General features: G+C 32.9%; 2 protein-coding genes across 3 annotated transcripts; both read right to left on the bottom strand.

Annotated features, from left to right (window-relative positions):
- Positions 1–1384: 1384 nt before the first annotated feature.
- LOC143558143 (regulator of nonsense transcripts UPF3-like) lies at positions 1385–9697 on the bottom strand. Of its 2 annotated transcripts, none has more exons than XM_077047042.1 (13): positions 9510–9697; positions 7761–7867; positions 6830–6925; positions 6649–6747; positions 6468–6547; positions 5568–5675; positions 5357–5492; positions 4698–4762; positions 4302–4620; positions 2678–2764; positions 2452–2570; positions 2314–2365; positions 1385–1833 (listed from the first exon to the last, which is right to left on the bottom strand). In XM_077047042.1, the coding sequence occupies exons 1-12, from the start codon at positions 9644–9646 to the stop codon at positions 2327–2329; spliced, it is 1392 nt and encodes a 463-aa protein (XP_076903157.1). In that variant the 5' UTR covers positions 9647–9697; the 3' UTR covers positions 1385–1833; positions 2314–2326. The 2 variants fall into 2 exon arrangements, with proteins under 2 accessions (XP_076903157.1, XP_076903158.1); XM_077047043.1 differs by having other exon boundaries at positions 2678–2755.
- A 2743-nt stretch (positions 9698–12440) lies between these two features.
- On the bottom strand, positions 12441–17717 carry LOC143558139 (uncharacterized). The gene is made up of 3 exons (XM_077047039.1): positions 17597–17717; positions 13601–13858; positions 12441–12808 (listed from the first exon to the last, which is right to left on the bottom strand). Exons 1-2 carry the CDS (start codon positions 17700–17702, stop codon positions 13620–13622), a joined length of 345 nt encoding a protein of 114 aa, XP_076903154.1. The 5' UTR covers positions 17703–17717; the 3' UTR covers positions 12441–12808; positions 13601–13619.
- Positions 17718–21319: the final 3602 nt, after the last annotated feature.

Below are 21319 nucleotides of genomic sequence, written 5' to 3'. Positions count from 1 at the left end.
AATAAGTGTAGTTACATTTTTCGATTTTGTTTATCAATTTCATATGCAGGGTGCATTTCATGCTAAGAGTGATGAGCAATTTGGGAGTGAAACAATGGATTCTATACGGTTACATATTGTTAGCCTACATTGTGAAAGAAAGCATTTACGACTTTGACCAGCAAATATAAATCACAATTAATTTTTAATAAGACACAATCAAACATGATGTGTACCCTTTGCCTAACCATGACTTAACACTAACTACACCATACAACAATACGTACAGAAACATAAATAAAAATAAGCATCACCTCCAAATAATACTGCAACCTCAACATGTTAATTTACACCACATTCATGTTCTTCACCGATATATAATCCACAACATGTAGTACTTACTACCCAACACAAAAATACATATTCAACATTTGTAAAACAACACAATAACTAAGTTTCAAGAGTGCTTTCACTAAATATTTTATCAAAAGTTAACTATTGCTATCAAATACACAAAGTCAACATATTATATGGTGTAGGGCACTTTGCTAAACTATAGATTAATTACTTTTACTGGTATGCATTATTTATCTTATAAGATACTATGATTGAAAAATCACAACACAATTTACCCAACATACCTTCAATTTCTTGCGTAGGGTTTCGGTCACTCACTGTAGCATATCAAGAAAAAAAACCCGATAAACTTCAAACCCTAACAATTTACCCAACATACCTTCAATTTCTTGTGTAGGGCTTCGGTCACTCACTGTAGCATCTCAGGAAAAAAAACCCAATTAAACTTCAAACCCTATTTTGTACGTATCAACGATGACCGATTACTTCTTATAATCACCCAAACGGAATCAATCATCTTTAACCGCTCGATTTTGTGAATCAATTTCATGGGGAAAAGGATTTCGCACAACGATTATTGTGGAGCAGTTTCAGAGTGAAAGAAGGATGTTGTTGACGTTACTTATTTTATGCTACACAAAATGGTCTTTTTTACCCTTTTATGCCTAAAACACCTGCATAAAAGTTCAAAAAATTTACAAAAATGCCATCTTCTATTGTGAACCATTGATTTGTTTAAATAACGGTTGAGATTCATTTCTCTCCATAAATATGTGGTTTAGATTAAATTTAATTAAAAAATGAAGAGGAGAGAAAATAAGTATTTTTGATAATTACACAAGTTTAAACGTTAGTTACACATGTGTAAAAAGTTGATTCGATGTGTAAAAAAATACCATAATTTTTTGTACATCACTTACACTTACGTATTACACATGTGTAAAATAAATTCAAAAAAAAAATTGTTACGTTGAGTTCTTTCGAGTTCTTAACACACATATATATATATATAACTCTTGAAATAACGACAAAGCCAAGACCAACACCAATATCATCCTTTCCTTGATGAAACAAAATCCAGACCGCAAACCACAATTACATAGAAACATGGTCATATCTCTCTATTATATTTGCATATATCAGGAACCAATTCCGGGTTGGTCATAGTATATACATACACTCACTCTTAAAAGCCATAAAAATTCAGCCATATAACAAAGACCACCAGCCATTCATAGCTTTGCTGGAAGGACAAGCAAGACTCCCGATTAACTAACTAACGGGAAACTTGCTTTTTCATTCAACAAAATAAAAACACATCACTTTTGTTCCTGTTCCGCTTCCTGTTCCTTTGTAAACTAGGGTAAATGTCCATTCTACCCCTAAGGTTTCATAAATAACCCTGCTTTACTTCATCATCTTTTTTGCTTCTGCAAAAACAAAATTTCATGGGCTCCCAACCTCCAATACTTCTAGAAAATCAATGTCTTCACTCAACTGCAAATCACCAACATTAATGTAATTAATGGTCTGGTTTAAACAAGATACCGATGACATTATTTCATTTTTATGGCGTGTGTTATTCATTACCAAATTACTTGCTTGACCACAAAAGCAATAAGAAAAATGATAATGTTATTCTTCAAGTAGATTCCTAAGTAAACAAATTTAAGGTGATTCCAGTAAAAAAGAACTGCTGTTGAACACAATTTTACAAATGATAAAATAAAGTATATAGATTGCATATTTAGTATTTGCCTAACAAAAAATCATATCAAATATACCCATTTTCATTTTATCGGCATTTATAACCTTCCTTTATGCAAGTATATTATAGATTATGAGTGTTTGTACTGAGAAGGGGAAGGATATAATAAAGTATATTATAAGTTTCATGAAAATGAATATCTTTAATATAAATTTTTTTTAGTATGACATTATTTGAGTTTTTAAAAAAATATGAGAAAGAAGATTTACCTTAGTGACAAGACTAAGAACCAGAACTCGACTTCTGAAACCAGACCTGTTTCTGCATTATATTCACGTCTTACAGAAATTAGTAATCGTTAGGAAATCAGGAATGCAGTCACCAATATGGTCTTGATCAAAACACACCTCATGAGAACCAGAAACTCCTCTTTTCAAAGGCTTTCCCTCACTTAAATTTGAAGAGCCATCTGCATCCTTAGCATTGTAAGATGGTCCACCACGCCGACCACCATGTTTATAGGAGCCTGCATGTTCATCTAAAAATCACTTTCTTATCATATGATAAAAACCTTCATGTTTTTGTTGTTGTATATAAGAATGTATGTGTGTTTCATCAAATGTATAAACCAACCGTTATCAACGGAGAAATAACCACCACGTCCCCCACTCCTTGCAATTGATAGGTTATTCTTCACCTCTCCATGAGTTCCTGTTGAACCTTTTTAAATGAGAAAAATAGCTATAGGGGGAACTGTGCAAATGGATCAACATGTTAAAAGTCGCCCAACGTCTATCATTAATGAATACAACCTCACAATCATCATATTCAAAACTAAGATAAATGAATACAACCTCACAACGTCTATCATTAATGAATACAACCTCACTATAGTTTTTGCAATCACAATTAATGCATAACTCATAAAAAAGCAAAAACTGTTCGTGGGGGCCAACTCAACCTGACGCGTATAGAGTATAGACCCTTACTCCTAATTCTGCATTAAACGTCATATGCTGACATTGGAATTTAGGGGTGTAAACGAGCCAAGCCGAGCCCAAGATCAGCTTGTGAGCACTTTTTCAAGCTCAAACTCGGCTCAGGACCGGCATGTATATTATTTATTACTTTATTTGTATACATTTATAATTATTAATTAATATATAAAATGATATATATTATCTAGTTATTTTTTTTTGTTTTAGGGCCAATCGCTGCTTTGGTCCTTAGGATTTAGTCAGAATTGCTATTTTGATCAGCTTTTAATTTTTCGCCAAAAAAACACTGTAGTTTCCAAAACTGTCATTTAAGTCCTCTAGCCTAACGCCACATCCACTAGCACCATTTGATACCTATGTGATTTGATAAAAATACTCTTTACAAAAAAAACGAAGAACATAATTACTAATTGATATATAAGTGTGTGTGTATATATATATAGAATTGATTTCTTTTGAAAACCGCTTTGAGTTTAAGAACTCGAAAGAACTCAACGTAACAATTTTTTTTTTCGAATTTTTTTTCCCACATGTGTAATACGTAAGTGTAAGTAATGTACAAAAAATTACAGTATTTTTTACACACCGAATCGACTTATTACACATGTGTAACTATCATTTAAACTTGTGTAATCATTAAAAATACTTATTCTCTCTCCTGAGTCATTTTTTTAATTCAATTTAATCTCGGCCACATATTTCATATCATTTAATCAAATGTGTGGTCCAAAATTGAGTTCTTAAAGTTCTTACAACTCATCAAGTTCTCAAAATATCTCTTCCCTATATATATATATATATATATATATATATATATATATATATATATATATTAATAACAAGGGCATTTTTGTCAAATCACATAAAAATCAACATAGCTCATGAATAGCATTAGTCTAGTGGACCAGAATGACAAGTTTTGAAAACCACATTTTTATAGTGAAAAAAAAAACAAAAAAAAACTGATCAAAACACCAAATCTGACCAAGCCCGGAGACCAAAACAGCAGTTCACTCTAGATTTTATATAACAGACTTAACAGTTACTATTATACGAGTATATATTTAACACATTAAATAAAAATTATAAAACTAACAGGCTCTTGAGTCAGCTCGAGCTCAATAAGCGAAGCTCGGGTTCGGGCTCATTTATTAAACACGCTTATTTTTAGAATCAAGCTAGTTAAACCTTTGCTCGATTCGGCTTTTAGCGAGCCAATCTCATGTAGCTCACAAGCAGCTCAGCTCGTTTAACTGTACCTTCTGCAGAATCTTGTGGCACTTGTGTGGATTGAGAACTAGAAGACGAAAGGGGTTCATCAGGCCGCTTAAGGGGAGTCCAAACACCACGTTCAGGTCGGTCCTTGTTCCTAGTACTACGTCTGTCATTAGTATTATCATCTGGTAAACCATTGGAAGGCCTAGGTGGCGGTCTTCTCTCCATGTTTGGTGGCTGGTTCTGTTCAGATTGATTTTGTTTGTTCACGAGTATGCTTCTAATCACCCTTCCCTCCCGTTGCTGGTTCTGTTTTGTACCACCAGAACCATGCAAAAGTTTAATAGGTGATGATAAGTTTATCTGGAATCCAAATAACAAATATGTATAAATTAATCAAAGTTTTATGAAAAAAAAAAGAAAATATATTTAATATTTACATTAGGAATTTCTTTCTCTTTTCCTTTCAATAGCAGATTTTTCTTTTTCCCGGTATCAGCAGAACCTGTAAAGGAAAATGCATAAACAAAGCAGTAAGGCTAATTGATACAACTAGGCCTATAAACGAACCAAATGTTTCGTGAGCGGCAGGAAGTTTATTTATTTAATAAACGAAATTTTTTGTTCATCTAAGTAAACTAACAAGCATAAACACATGTTGCATTTGTTCATTTATGTTTGTTTATTTATAATCATTCGTTTATGTCCGTTTGAATATTAACAGAAGTGTTTGTTTTGGTAGAATCATGATGGATTTGTTTAATGAATCATGAACATACTAACACTAACTTAGATGTGCTTGTTAACCATTTAAATTAATGAATACTTAATGTATTAGACATGTTCACTTGCGTTCGTTTACATTTGCGAAGTGGTTGTTCAGATTTTCAATGAACGAACACGAACATGTTCGTCTTCTTAACATATGAACATGAACAAAAAATGTGTTCACCTATTTGCTCGTGACTTTGTGTTCGTGTTCGGTTAAAGTTTAGTTGAACGAAACATGAGCATGCCCCCATTCGTGTCCGTTCGGATTTTTTACTGGCCCAGATACAACTAATTTTAGAATAAAATAAACACAGTGACAAGCACATACCCTCCAATACTACACTTCCAGATAGAGAAGAACCAGCAGGCTTTTCAGAAAGCTGTTGACCATCACGGTTTTGGATCTGGACATAGGTTGACTTTTCTTTACCACTTCTGCTTTTCCCAGCATCCCTTGGCACATACTGCCAATGAGAAAAACAAGATATTAACCAAAATTTCACTTATAACTGTCATATCCCAACTTGTAGGTTTCATACCATGGTTGTTGAAGTCCTCCTTTCAGAACCACGTTTCACTGCAGCTGAAGTAGAACTTGAAGAGGGCCCGCCACTAGTCCTTGCCAATTTCCCATTAGCCAAGGCCCTCTACATAGGTTACCAAAGAACAAAGAAAGCATGTGCAAATGTGACATGATATATTTATATAGTGGTAATAACAGTTACCATAGAAACTTTTAAGCAAAAAGAGTAAAACTCGTGAAGCAACAAAAACTACAAGATAATGTGAAAGATCTTACACATGTTTTTTTGCCAAATATAAGCAACGGCATTTCCTATCTCACGGCTAATAGCAACTAGGCTTGTAAACGAACCGTACATCCAGTGAACAGTTAGTAAACTGTCCAGTAGGAAGTTCGTTTATCTAATAAACGAACTAACATAAACATATGTCTCACTTGTCCATTTATGTTCGTAAATGTTTGTTCATTTAAATTCGTTTATAACTGTTTGATAAAGTTCATTTATGCTCATCAGTTTAGGCTTGTTTAACTTCTTTTGTTTACTTTCATTAATACATTCCCTTCCAACTTTTTTAGCCTGTTACAACTTAGTCTCGTTTTAATAACTTTTAGGCCCAACACATTATTCTTCACGTTACTTTTAGCTGATTTTAGTTCACTTATGTTCTTTCATCTATGTTCAGTTATGTCAATTCGTTTATACTGTTAACGAACGAACTTAAAACAAAAAACATGCCATTTTCTTCACAAACGAACACGAACAAGAAACCCTTTTTCGCATAATTATTCGTGTCTGCTCATTTGTTCGATTAAAGTTAAACAAACGTACACGAAGTCACGAACATGCTCCATTCGTGTTCGTTCAGTTCGTTAACAAGTGTGATAGCAACATTAAGCTTTTAGATATAGAACATACCCGAGATGCACCCTTGGCGGCTCGTTTCTGGCGAATAAAATCCATTAAAGGAGTAACTATAGGTGCTTCTTTAGCAGCACCTTGAAAACCGAAAATAAAAATATAAGTTGTATTAACCCAATTCCATGTAAAGTCCAATTTTCATTTTTAAGGATCGATTTTATCTCTATTTAAGACTAACCAGCTCGTTCTGCTTCTTTTTTTTCCAACTGTATCTCTGCACTAGGAAGATTCTCAACAGGCTTTGCAAGTAATTCAAGGAATTCAAGGTATTGAGGATCTGTATGTTAATCAAAAGTTAATTATTAATAATTTATGACAAAATTATCATACAAGAGTAACCACTTTAGCCACCTAGATACCTTTGTCAATGGTCCCTTCACGTCCATCTTTCTTAGACCATTGTTTTGGAACACGTTGTGAAGGTGCATACTCCACAATAGTTTTAAATTGTGTACCTAAAACACAATAATACTGTGATTAAATCATGAAACACTAAGGTCTATAAACAAACCGAACTTTCAGTGAACCGTTCGGCGAGACATTCATTTATGTTCATTTATTTAATAAGCAGACGAACATGAACAAAACTTTTGTTCATTTAGTTAAACAAACAAACATGAACACATGTCACAATCATTCATATACGTTCATGATGTTCCTTAGTTTGAGTTTGTTCGTTTATGTTCGTTAGTTTGAGTTTGTTCGTTTATGTATTCTTTTCAATTGTTAGGCCCATTACAATTAATCTAATTGTATTTAGTTGAGGAATGAAACGGTATCAATTGTTTTATAGATCTTGGCCCAACAGATTGATATTTGTGTTTAATTTTAATTGGTCTTTGCTCAGCTATGTTAAATATATTTGTTCATCTATGTTCAGTTATATTCGTTCATGAACCATTCATTTATACTAGTAACGAATGAACATAAACAAGCGTGAACAGTACTTAAGTCAAAAATAAAAGTCAACAAATGCATACTAAAATCAATAAACATGAAAATGATGATGACGGCATTCGAACTGTTAAATGTATATGGTTAGTAACAGTATTAAGAAAACCCTGTTCGTGATAAATCGTTTGTTCGATTAAAGGTAAACAAACGAACACAGAGCCCCTTTCGTGTTCGCATGGTTCATTTACAGGCCAAGAAACACTTAATAAAACGAATGAATACACATATTAAAAGTCAAAAATACAAGTCAACAAACGCATACTAAAATCAATCAACATGAAAAAGATGATGACGGCATTTGAACTGTTAAATGTATATGGTTAGTAACAGTATTACCCTTCTCATTAACAAACACGTGGCCATCAAAAAACTCTGCAAACTCAATAACATCCTCTGGTTGTTTAAAGTCAATGTAGGCTCTAGAATAGGATTGACACTTCAAACTGCAAACATGTTTAACAGAAATTGTTTAAAAAAAATATATGCAAAAAAGAGATGCTTTCAGTAACCTAGAAAACATATAGAAAGAGTTCCATATTAGTAAACAGGTAGAATTGTTACAACAGTAACAAGATTTGCATTAAATCACACCAATAGTGGGGCGTCCGTTAAGACGGTTATTAATAAATTATACGTTGACGATAACATGCGCTGTCTTGATATGTAATGTAAAGTTAACTAAAGATCTAAGAGCTGTATCAAGCTCTATCTATTGTCACTCGTGATGTCATTTACCAAAAATGAACGCCAATAAAATTGAGAGATGTCGTGAACAGTTAAGCACAATAAGATAACCATGGGACCCTTGAAAACTAACAAAGCAAATGAAATTAAAGAAGAGTCACGCCTGAAATTTTATTCCCAAAAGATTTGAACTAGCGACAAATTATGGTGCACAAATTATTGATTTATTGATGATGTTCTTTGTCATAATGGTACACAATTATTGAACTAGTGATTAACAATGCAAATAAGGATAAGGTATAGCCACCACATAATCAAGAATGTCGTTTGCAAATATATAAAGTTATTATACCAGATGCACCAGTTAGCAAAAACATTTTGACTACACGAAACTTGGTCCAGTCAAGTTAACACAAACTAATGATAACACTCATGTGCTATAACTCCATCGTTCACCATCAATCATATGCAATCCAAATGATAAACCAATAGCAAACTATAAAACAAAATCGTAAACACAAATATAGAAACCAACATAAAGGTGAGTGTTCTCTTCACAGACTTTTGGTCAATCTTAGGCAAGCATGCTATATGCTTAATATTGCATTTTTCATTTATCTAGCTAGCATATCTCAACCTGCAACTTGTTTTGCTTTCAATGGTTCCACGTTAGTAAGCAGGTAGATTTGGTATAACGGTAACAACATTTACATGAATACACACCAATAATGGGACGTCTGTTAAGAAGGTTGTTTATACGATGATTATGTCATATGTCACCTTGCTATGTAATGTAAAGTTAACTAAAGATCCAAGAGCTGATTCAAGCTCTCTCTCTCTCTCTCTCTCTCTATTGTCAATTGTGATGTCATTTACCAATGTCAAACACCAATAAAATCGAGAGATATCGTTAACTACAACAAGATAATAATAGGACCCCATCAACTAAGAAAGGAAATTAAATTAGAAAAGAGTCGCGTCTGAAATTTTATTCCCCAAGAATTTGGAAAATTCTTTTGTTATTAAAAATATGGCAAGTCAAAAACATATAAAACAATTAGCCTCATATACTCATTTTAAAAAATTGATCATGTTCTTTGTCATTATACTGCACACATTATCAAACAAGTGTTTAGCAAGGCAATTAAGGTTATGGTTCAACACAGATTCAAATACACATGAAGAACGAAACCCTAAATGCACATAACTTAACTTTCCTTCCAAATTAACACAAGTATGAAACATGAAACTTGGCTTTGGTAAGTGGTTTGGGCGTGGCAGTTATATGTTTACCGTATCAAAATAATAAACCATATCCTCCTAATTACTTTTAAAAAAGCATAAAATTGCATAGTGTACTACTAAACAGGTGGAATAATAAGATGGAGGTAAAGCCCTAACCTATTCTTTCCGGAGCGAAAGGAAAACCAGGCGTAGCGACCGGCGAAGCGAGCATCGATTTGGTCGAAGAGCGCCGACTGAGAGATTTTATGGGGCAAGTGCCGAAGCACAACCTTGGTTCGATCGCCTCCCTTCATCCGTCCGTCCGTACAATAATAATATCCACAAAAGCAAACCCTAGATAGAAAGAAAGTATGAAATTGATGGGGGGTTAATCACATCTTTGTAAGTAACCCTAATTATAATATAATTATTATTAAGTGGTAATTGGTTTAAATTAGGTTATTAGAGATTGAAGGTGTATTGTATAGAGATGAAGAAGAAGAAGAAGAAGTTTGTTGTTGTTGTTGGAGTGTTGTTGTTTCGTGTGGTTTTGGGATGATGCATCTTTGTGTTTGGGAATGAAGAAAGAAAGAAAGGATGGTCAAAATCCCCAAATTAAATTAAATTAAAGAGAACAAGACTTTAGAAAGTCGAAACTGTGTCATGATTTGGGGTTTCTTGATGTCTTGATGACATCATTCAAAACAAAAATTTTTTTTTCTTTATAAATCTTTTATTTTTATTTTATTTCTTCAACGTTTTACTATCTCAATACCCGAGTGAGGTTTTTTGAGACGGTATGTTAACTGTTCATACTAATTTTAGCGTTCCATACCCGACTCACTCGAAAACACCATCAAACACGTGGGAAACTCCCATTTAAGTCAGCTTTTGAACTATAGACCTTATGGATGCTAAGCATTAACCATCACTCTCGTGCAAGTTACCTTTTGGATTAAAGATTTCCAATTTTTCCGATTTCAAGTGCTTTCTATTTCCACATGTACAAGTAGTGTATTGGTGCATGTATATACATTTAGGCAAGAAACTATCTCTAATACCTCAATATTGTAATTTTAAAAGTTAATCTCCAACATAATGATATTATTTGTACTCTAATCAATTAACAATACAAGGGTTAAGACGGTCACTGAGATCTCAACGTACTATACTAATGGTAATGGTTTTGAATCGTAATATTTGTTGTTATCGTAGTTTCATGGTCTGTCAATTAAGTGTTGATTACAAAATTCATGTTACAAGCTACTAAAAGTTAATATAGTAAAGTGATCATTTCATATCAATTGAGTTCTCGTGTGAAGATATTTATGAACTATCAGCTCGGCTTAAAGGGGTTGATTTTTTGATAACTAGGTAACAACCCGTCGTGTTAAGACGCGAATTTGGTCGGTATTAATTAGAATTGTAACGTAACAAAAATATAAATAAATTAATAAACATATTTATAACCACGTGTAGTTTGTTGGCATAATCTATGTGGTACTAGGACTAAACCAATAACAACAAATTATTCATATTAAAAAAAAGTGTGTTATGAGACAGGGAATTGACGCAAATTTGGTCAATGTCGGATTATTAGCACTGAAACCGAATAAAAAAATAAATTTGTTAACGTCTAAATGTAACAATTTAACATATCAATGGTCAAATTGGTAATTTAACAGACTGAGAGACTCAAAGTGGAGGGAAATACGGGATCATTCTCACGGCCTGTTGGAGCATATGGAAGACCCGCAACGAAGTCATCTTTCAAAACAAGTCGGATCGAGAAGGCGAAAATCGGAGAGATATTACACCAATTGCTAACAAATTGCCAAACTAAAGTAGCAAAATAGCATGATGTGAAAAGAAGCTCGCTCTATTCTTCACAAAAACAACAGGTTTTCGAGCCCACGACAACATTCCGATTTGCAAGGGCTGTCCGAGTTGATAGTCTATCCATGTCCGCTTTCCAAGCATGCATGTTGACCTTGATAGGGACCCAATTATTCCATTTCATAAAAGAGGCTTACAAAACATAACTTTAGTTAAACGGAACTTATTGTAACAGATTTCTTCTAGCTTTGGCTGGGATGATTTAATCACATATGCAAGCAAGACTAAAACGTCGCTAAAACAGAAAGTTCCCAAATTTTGGTATAAACTACATCGGAATAAAGCAAAACTTAATAACTAAATCAAGTTCCATAATACCAATAGAAGTATGTCTTAATGTTATATTTTAATACTTTTGATTGATAAACCTCTATTATTCGGTTTGCATCTTAAATGTTTGTGGTAACACCACCACCACCATGTGAGTATGGATGGCTAGTTCAAGCCCATGTGGTAATCATTTGCCACTAAATTAACTTATGTTTAAATTGTGTTTAACTTAAATAAATAAATAAAATCTAGAATACTTGCGGGTAGGTGATGTCAATGGTTTTGTAGTTTGTGGGTACTTGAGGGTAAATGTGAGGTGGTAGTGTCGGATTGGCCGGCGCATGGGTAATACCCATGAGTGCCCCATTCATTCTAAAACTCTTTAATAAATTCAACTGATTCTTATAAAAGTTTCATGTTCATCATTCTTTGTATTTGTAGTCAAGTAACACATAACAGTGATACAATATGAACGACCTATAAAATATAACGTGATTGTATAACGTTGCATAATGCTGCCTTTCATGAGTGTCATGGATCATTTCTAGTTGAGTCCTCATGTCTTAAGTGTCTTTAGTCTTCGTGTTCTAAACCATATGTACACTACTTCATTGCTCGTCATGCGCATGAGTTACGATTTGCAAGGTGTGCACCAGTAGAGCATGAAAATCAGACTTTACACAGCGTGCAAATCATATTCAAGCCCATGTCGTACTTTTGTGCTTTCTTCGATTCATCATCTTTTGGATTTTGATTGTGTACATTGTCACTCGTGTTTCATGAGCAGTGTGAAAATCCAATATAAACATATGTACATCCCACTGATAATTTTTAAATTTTTTTACAAATAAAAGTTTCCATTATATAAATTAAAGATTTTAATTCTTTTTCTGGAATTGTGTGTGATCCCTTCCTGGAACGGCAACACCATATCGTCTAAAACACCACCCATGAACGCGGCGATTTTGTAACCGTGATTTACGTGTATGTTAATAAAATAGTAGAGTATAAATATGGGGCTTTGAAAACTGAAGTAAAACATAATCACCCAATCGATTCTGATATTACATTTCAATCACATCAACAACATTTACAAGTGTTTTATCGACCTCAATATCGCAATAAACCACACAAAATAATGATCTTTTCACAGACAGGGAAATAAGAAAGACAAGTTTAGTGTCTAGGTCATATCAATACAAATTTGAGTAAGAAGATTCACATCTTCTCACCATGTATCTCTACATCACCTCCTCATATTCTATTTTTGGCTACCACATCTTTCTCACCAAGAATTTCGCCATTTACACCTGTGTTGATAGATATAATAGTCTAGTTATTTCATAATCATGGAACCCTAAATAAATACTAAAAAATTCCTAGGTCACAAGTACCAATACCCTGCTAAGTGCTAACCAATAGGACCAGTAAAAGGCAAAAACCAGTGGTGCCTCTACTATAGGGCGCTTATTGCAGGGCATGTTCATGCTCGTTTGGTTAAACTTTAACCAAACAAACAACCGCGCACGTACAATTCAACGAGTGGGGCTTTCTAGTCCATGTTCGTTCATTAAGAAAATGCGTGTGTTTGTGTTCGTGTCCCGTTATGTTCATTTGTTGATAGCATAAATAAATGGTTCAAGAATGTAAATGAACACAAATGGGAGACATAACTGAACGCAGATGAACAAACATAACCAAGTGAACACCAATTAAAAATAAATGTGAACATTAATCTGTTAGGTCAAAAATTAATAAAACTAGACCAAACTGTAACGAACGATATATAAATTTCATAAAACTAGACCAATTGTAATGGTCCTAAAATTTTATATGAATATATAAGCAAACAAATTTAAACAAATGTAACTGGTGAACATAACAAACGTTTGCAAACATAAATCAACAAACGAGAAAAAAAAATTCATGTTTCTCGTTTAACTCAATGAACAAAAAAAATCTGTTCATGTTCGTTCTTTTATTAAATAAATGAACTTAAAAGAAAAAAAAAAGTATAATACCAATTGACTGTCAAACTGGGAACACTTGCTAAAAAAATATATATATATAAAAAGGTATTGGTTAGTATCAGAAAAAACTACCTCCATCATATAAACCAGCTCAGTCCCGAAGACCAAGTTCAAGTTCAAGCTCATCATCTTCTTCAAACAACTTTAACAGACGAGCATACTGCTCTTCACGTTTCTTCTTTTGCCATAGCCTGAAAAGGAAAAATGATAATCCCACAACTGTTGCAACCGCGATGCATAATATGAGTATTGTAGATCCACTCATGCTATTTGAAGACGAATGAGCTTCTTGTTTCTTCTCTTCTTGGGGCTTTGAATCGTCTGAAAAACCTGAAACAATATAGCATACAAGAAATCATTGAGCATAGCAAGCTAAGAAACGATGGTACAGTAAGGAATGATAAAAAAAAATACTTGGAGTTCAGTTATAACTCAATAGGATACACTAAAATGAAGCAATTTACAAAACGGTAACTTGACTCCAACAGACAAAAGAATGTGTGCACACGCATTTGGGAAGCAACCAGTAATAAGCCTTTTAGTTCTAAGTTGGGCCAGCAAACTTAGAAATGCTTGTATCCAAAACTGGAACAGTTAAGACTCACAATAAGAGTTGCACAAGATTAAGATTAGTATAGAAGGATAAATCTAATGAGGGATAGATGAACATCATTTAAACTAAGCATCCTTTAGTTAGTGCTACTTTATGTTCTCTGGTAAAAGCTTCTTTCACTAATTCCTCAATTATAAAACTTTATTTTATGTGCCGTGAATATTTGCTATCTATAATTCTTTCCAAAAGCATGAAAAACTGAAATACGAAAAAATATCGACAAAATAATACTTGGTATACAAACTTGTTTCTATGACACATTGTTGTGTCAAATCACTAAAATAAGCTTTATTTTACAACTAAAGGTTGCATCTCCCTGATCCGCTACACATATCTGTCTATCTTTTCATCAAGTAAACCATTCACAATTTCTTCACCCCTTTAGTTCTTTTTACATATTAGTATCCTACAAACCCTAATTTTAACCAAATTTGACCCAAAATTTTTAATCAAGTACAGGACTACCTGACGGAAAGAAAAAATGATTGTTCCTTAGTCCTAACAGTAAAACTTAAAAATGATATCGAACTCATCCCCATATACCTACTTTCGCTACATACTTAAAACCTTGTTTGCCTAATAACTTTAAGCAGCCTCAAAACAAATACAAGGCAGATCAACATATGAAATAGCCTACACAAGCAAGTTTCACTGGCTCCTCTATTGTCTCATTTCCTAACCCTAATTTCTAAAGCAAACACACACCTAATGAGTAATAAAACACATAGCAACATATCATGATCAAATCAAATACAATTCAATCATTCCTAACAGATATAGCAAATCATTGAACTTAGCAAACAAGACAAAAACGAGCACAATAAGTAATGATAAATAATAGCCGGAGCTCAGTTATACCTCAATAGCATATCCTATACTAAAAATGCCAATTCACAATCTGGTAACTTGACTCCATCGGACACATAAATGTTTGCACACGCATTGCGAAGCAAATAATAATCCTTCTAATCATAATTTCTAAGTTATAAAAGTTGTACATAATTACTATAGAAAGAAATTTAATGAGGGATGGATAGACATTATATAAACTAAGCATCTTTTATTTCATGCTACTTTATGTTCTTTACTAAACTTCTTTAGTTAATCCATGAATCCCTCAAAGGTTCTGCTGCAAACCACCTATAAAACTTTATTTCATTCTGGAAATACTGAAAATATATGCCAGTTAATGCGGTAAAAAATCAAAAGCCGGTCAAGGACTGATATTTGAGATATCTGTTATCGCGGTGGGATATCGATAATTTTTATATAATGTAGAATATATATATATATATATATATACACATGTATAAAAATGTAAACATATATAATATTAATAGTAATATCAAAAGTCAAAAGTGTCAATAATTGAAACATGATCTGATCGTAAGCCATGAAATGTTCCTGAGTCCACATCAACCAAGGCATCAAAATATCAGTCAATATCGGTTAAAATATCACCTGAGAATACCGGTAGTTCGGTTACTTCGGTACGGGTATTCTGGCCGATATTTGACCTGATATTTTGCTGGTAGATCGATAACCGACATATCACCGATATCCCACTGATATATCGCCAATATTAACTACATAGGAGCGAAAATAAAAATAAGATCAAATATCGAAAAAATAATGCGAGGTATAGAAACTTTCTTATATAACAAAATCACTAAAATAAACTTTATTTACAACAGGGAGTTGCATCTCTCTTGTCTGTTATAAATATAAGGGATTCATAGAATAGTAATAAACTTTAACCATTGTACCAATTTGGTTACTCTAACTTTATTTGTTTAAATTAGATTACTTACAAACTTTTTTTGTCTCAATTAGATTACTCACAAACGTTTATTTATTTTGTCTCAATTAAATTATATGATGAATTTCTTGTTATCTTTTTTTTTGAATTATTATATCATTTTTTTGAACGGCTAATTATTATATCATTTGACTAAATTAATGTTAGATAAATTTAATTTATTTTTTTTAGAATTTTAACCATACGTTTAAGCTTAAATGATAAAAAGTTAATTAGTGTATGAAATTTAAAAACTAAAAGTATCTTAATAAAAAGAGTATTTCTAATAATAACAAAATTGAAATGTGGTGTACGAAACAAACAAACGTAATTTTTTTATATATTAATAATAAAAAAACATGTTTTTTTTTTAATTTGTCAATTTCTTTAATTAATAAAAATCCATGTCACTAATTTTAAATTCCATATCATCGGTCCACATCACCGTTTACAAAATTTTTTAAATGAAAAATATGTCACGTCAGCATAATTATCTACCTAAATGATAAAAACCGTATAATTAGTACATAGGTGAAACTTGAGAGATCTAAATGAGACAAAAAAAATTTGTGGGTAACCTAATTGAGACAAAAAAAGTTTGTGAGTAACATAACTGAAACAAAAAAAGTTTCAGTAACTTAATTGGTGCAATGGTGAAAGTTTGTTACTATTCTATAAAGTGGCCCCTAGATATAAGCCATTTTATCAAGTAAACCTTTCATCATTTCTTACCCCTTTTGTTGTTTTTACAAATCCGTCCCTACAAACCTTAACTTTAACCAACATTGACTCAAAAGCACATCAGGCACACCATTTTAAACCAAACACAGGACTACTTGACAGAACGACAAAAAGACGGTTCCTTAGTTAGTCCTAACAGAAAAACTAGAAGATGATATCGAAATCATTATTCATTTCTATATACATATTTTCACTACATACTTCAAACCTCGTTTGCTTAATAACTTTAAGCAGCCTCAAAAGAAATACAAGGCAGATCAACACATGAAATCCCCCAATGTCTGATTTCCTAACCCTATAATTCCTAAAGCAAGCCACACGTAATGAGTAATAAAACACATAGCAACAGATCATGACCAAATCAGACACAATTCAATCAATCCTACCTAGCTCATACACAAGATATGCATAAGTCAAATAATACTAGAACACATAGCAGATCACAATTTAAAACAACACACAGTCACGGATACAAATAACCAAATTAAAATTCAAGGCTAAAACCATCGATTAAAGCATATCACCATATCCTATACTAAAAATGGGTACAATAAGTAATAGTAAAAAATAACCAGAGCCAGTTATACCTCAATAGCATACCCTATACCAGAAAAGTGCAATTCACAATCAGATAACTTGACTCCATCGGACACATAAACGTTTGCTAACAGAAAAGCTAAAAGATGATATCGAATTCATGTCTATATACATTAAAAAACCTTGTTTGGCTAATAAGTTTAAGCAGCCTGAAAACAATCACAAGGCAGATCAAGATATGACTAATGGAGTAATAAAAGTAACAGATGATAACCAAATCAGACACAATTCCTAACACTTAATAAACATAAAAGTCAAATTGATCACAATTCCTAACACACAGTCACAGATAAAAAAAATCAAATCGAAAGGAAGGAACCTGAGAGAAATTGAAGGGAAAGTATGAACAAGAACCCTAACGATCTCCGATGTGAGATCTTATTATTATTATTATTATTATTATTATTATTATTATTACTACTCATCTTTCTTTCTCTTCTTCTTCTTCGGGGGTGTGAAAGAAAAGAAAATAAAAGAAAAGAAAACATCGACGCTATTACTTTTCAAAATGCCCCTCAACTTTCTAACAACTTCCAAACCACATGCTCTCTTTGGTATATATCACAAAAAAAAAAAAAAAAAGCATACTCTTGGATCTTGTAAAAAAGCATTAACTAAAAATATAAAATTAGATAAACCAAGTTAAATACTAATAAATACAAGTTTTTCTTAATACGAAAGATTCGAAATATATTCCCGAGTCGGGTAAACGAATACGAATTCAAATACGAAAAATCCGAGATGTTACAGTATCCCCTACTTTTGTGAATTTCGTCCTGAAATTAGAGAAAACTAAAACAAAACAATGTTTAAAATAATTAAATTTTTAGGAAAAACATTTAGATAAATTTTTCATAACATGGAACTTTGCGTAGCCGAAGCAACGCTCCAAATGAAAATCTGATAAGGGCATTTATATATAGGATGTATCAGCGGCGTATCCACCATGTTCTTATCATCTTATCATTTGTACCGTTACACAAAACTACTTTCGGTTATATATTATGACACACAATTGCACATAACATGATTTTCATGCGAGAACTTTGATAATTATGTTCCTGACCATAATTACTTTTATCATCGGATGATCCACATGCTTCGGCCCATCGTGTGGGTTTACAAAAACATTTGAAAATATAATCTCAATGGTAAAATAGAAATTTTTTAGATGGAAGAGTTATAAGTGAGATTAAAATTTATAGCTGAGTTATTTAAAATGGTGAATTTTGTAAAACAACCCTTCAATAAACATAATAATTTTTTTATTTTAAAAAAAATTGATAATAAAATTTCTTTGAGTTAAAATTTTTGAATAAGATTACAAAACAAATTTATCAGGGCAGATAAGAATAAGAGGACAAACATTTAGTTTAGGAGATAAGATAAATTCTATCCGAGATACATAGAAAGTAGAAATAGGAATGCAATGAGAATAAATAGCTAGTACTTCAATGATTCATAAAACATCAATCAAAAAATTTTTAAAGAGTCGATACAATGCAAAAATCAATTTAAATAAGATAAAATACGACGAGCGACGAAACTCTTCTGGTAGCTTGAATCCTTAATTGTGCATGACTTGAAACCTTGGAACTTGAGCATCTTGAATGATTTGATCCATAATAGCTTGAGTAAACGAGGAGGTTGGATTTGACATGGCTTGGATTTGATGAAGATAAGCACGACGAGGACACATGTTGCGAAGATGGTTCGGGTTTCCACAATGGTAGCAGACATGCATAGTTGCAACACCGGATTGAGTAGACGGCACGATATCGGTTCGAGAGAACGGGTGTCACAAATTGATGTGGGAAAGTTGGTGCACTAGGGTTTTGACAGCAAGTATTAGAAAAAATGGCCATAATGTTACAATTGGTGCAAAGACGACATGTGGAGTTGGACGGGTGGTGACGGTTGCAAGTATTGCAGATGGGATGCGGCCCTTATAGGGTTTCTTGTCTATGACAAACTGAAATTTTCTTACTTTTTCAGACACTCATCACGACTTGACTCAAATTTTCGGGACGAAAATTCTTTAACATGGGAATAATGTGACAATCGTCAATTTCAGGTTAACTCCGTTAACTCAACTCCGTTAATTCAAACTTAAGATCATTGAATCTATAACGCACACTTCATTACATTTAAACTAGGGTTTAAATGACGCTTAACACTTACTACATGTGTAGTCTTTCGGGAATTGCACCGAAACGCAAACGAGTTGACGCAAACGATTGATGAATAAACGAAAAACGTCAAAACAGTAATTATGTGATAATTATGTGTTAGACTTATGTGTTATGTGATAACATGGTTATAAACGTTAACTCAAGATGTAAACAAGTTAGTTTAAGCTAGGAAAAGTAATACTTAGAAGTGGAGGGGCCAAAGTGTAACATAGTATTCTATAAATAATAACAATAAACAAACCCTAACTCTTATTTTCTTTCTCCCAACTTCCGATCGGTCTCTCTCTCCCTTGCTCCCTTGGCTGCCGTCACCTTCACACACACATACAACCATCAAATCAAGCCCTTGATTGAAGAATTAGGTGCTAGGAAGGTATAACTGATTATCCTATACATCCTTATTACTTGATTTTGATGTTTGTTGGGCTAACTACAAACCCTAGCTGCCGTTTTCATGTGTGCATGTAACCAATATGATTGTTGTTGATTGAGTAATGATATGATAACTAGTATTGATATTGTTACATGTTGATTGTTGTGTCTATGAATTGAGTTCAAACAAAAACCCTAATCATGTATGTAATGGGTAATTGATGTGCATGGATGGTGTTTATGGAGTCTAGAGTGTTATATGAATGCATGATAGTTCATAGATTGTTAATATGTTAAGTTTGGATGCAAACAGTTTCTGGACAGAATGTGTTATTGATGTTTAAGTGACTGTAACGAAGTGTAAATGTGAAAATTGGTTGAGATTATTGATACTACAGTAAACTAGGTTGAGTCTAGTTTCTAAAGAATATAAACTTGCAATTTTTGACAAGTAGAAGTTAACTTTTATGATTTTACAAAAACGTTGTGCAAAGCTGAGCTGTTAGACCTGCTATTAGGTTGTTTTGTAAATGTTATATCTCATGAACTACGAGACCAATTGGGTTGGTTCAACTTCTGGGAGTTGACTCATTGAGTTAGGAACCTAACCCAAGTGGTCTTGCATTTATTGGATTTTTCGTTTAACGGGAATTGCAAATAACATTCTGTTGCGCATGAATTTGACTGTTGTGAGTTTGCTGTAATGATTTGATGATTGTGAGAAAACTATGTGGATTAAAAATATAATAAAATATGTTCTGGAAACCTAAGACATATATGCTTCTGTGATGATTTTTGGTAAATTAATTGAGATGCTATGATCGGTGGAATAGTACAATCTTTCAAGTAGAATTTCTGTCTTGGTGAAACTAGCTGCTGAGTTTTGTGAAAATGCATGAAACATGATACTTGCTAATTTATTATTGTGTTTTGACCAAAATGCCCTTGCGGGAAATAATAGCTAATTGATTGTAATGATTTGACCAAATTGCCCTTGCGGGGAATAATTGCTAATTGATTGTAATGATTTGACCAAATTGTCCTTACGGGGAGTAATTGCTAGTGATGTACTTTATGAATACGTGACACGTAAACAATTGTTCACACATGTATTGTATCACGAACGTACTTGTTAAAGTCACACACGATTCACAAACGAAACACGAAACATGTTATGTGCATAGGTATTATGTGCCGGGTCTAGAGACTCGATAATATTCCGACACTTAGAAAAATCTCTTTGTTGTTTTAGAACGCTAGAGAGAGTTTTTCTGTGACGCGCATCTTGGTGATTTAATTTGGGGAATTTCTTCGCAAACAGTGAGTTTCACTTTCCCCTTTTAAACTGTTTTAAACGCTTTTCACTTGGGGGAGATAACATACTCCGAAACGCATTTAAGATTTTGTTAATATAGATTATATATCACTTGTAAAGACTAAGTGGCACAAACGCAATAACGAAAGTCCTTCATAACATC

This window comes from Bidens hawaiensis, unplaced genomic scaffold (genome assembly GCF_021521415.1).
Source record: "Bidens hawaiensis isolate Kalapana, Puna unplaced genomic scaffold, B.hawaiensis_p1.1 tig00019332_1, whole genome shotgun sequence".
In the NCBI taxonomy this organism is placed as follows: domain Eukaryota; kingdom Viridiplantae; phylum Streptophyta; class Magnoliopsida; order Asterales; family Asteraceae; genus Bidens; species Bidens hawaiensis.
Note: the sequence above shows the minus strand (reverse complement) of the source record. Positions and strands in the feature narration are given on the sequence as shown.

Coding starts and splice junctions, on each gene's coding strand:
- LOC143558143 (XM_077047042.1), bottom strand. CDS start 9,646: ATGAAGGGAGGCGATCGAACCAAGGTTGTGCTTCGGCACTTGCCCCAT. Junction 6,926..7,760: donor CGTGTTTGTTAATGAGAAGG/GTAATACTGTTA, acceptor ATTGTGTTTTAG/GTACACAATTTAAAACTATT. Junction 5,493..5,567: donor GGAGGACTTCAACAACCATG/GTATGAAACCTA, acceptor TCTCATTGGCAG/TATGTGCCAAGGGATGCTGG.
- LOC143558139 (XM_077047039.1), bottom strand. CDS start 17,702: ATGAGTAGTAATAATAATAATAATAATAATAATAATAATAATAATAAG. Junction 13,859..17,596: donor TTCCCTTCAATTTCTCTCAG/GTTCCTTCCTTT, acceptor ATATTGTTTCAG/GTTTTTCAGACGATTCAAAG.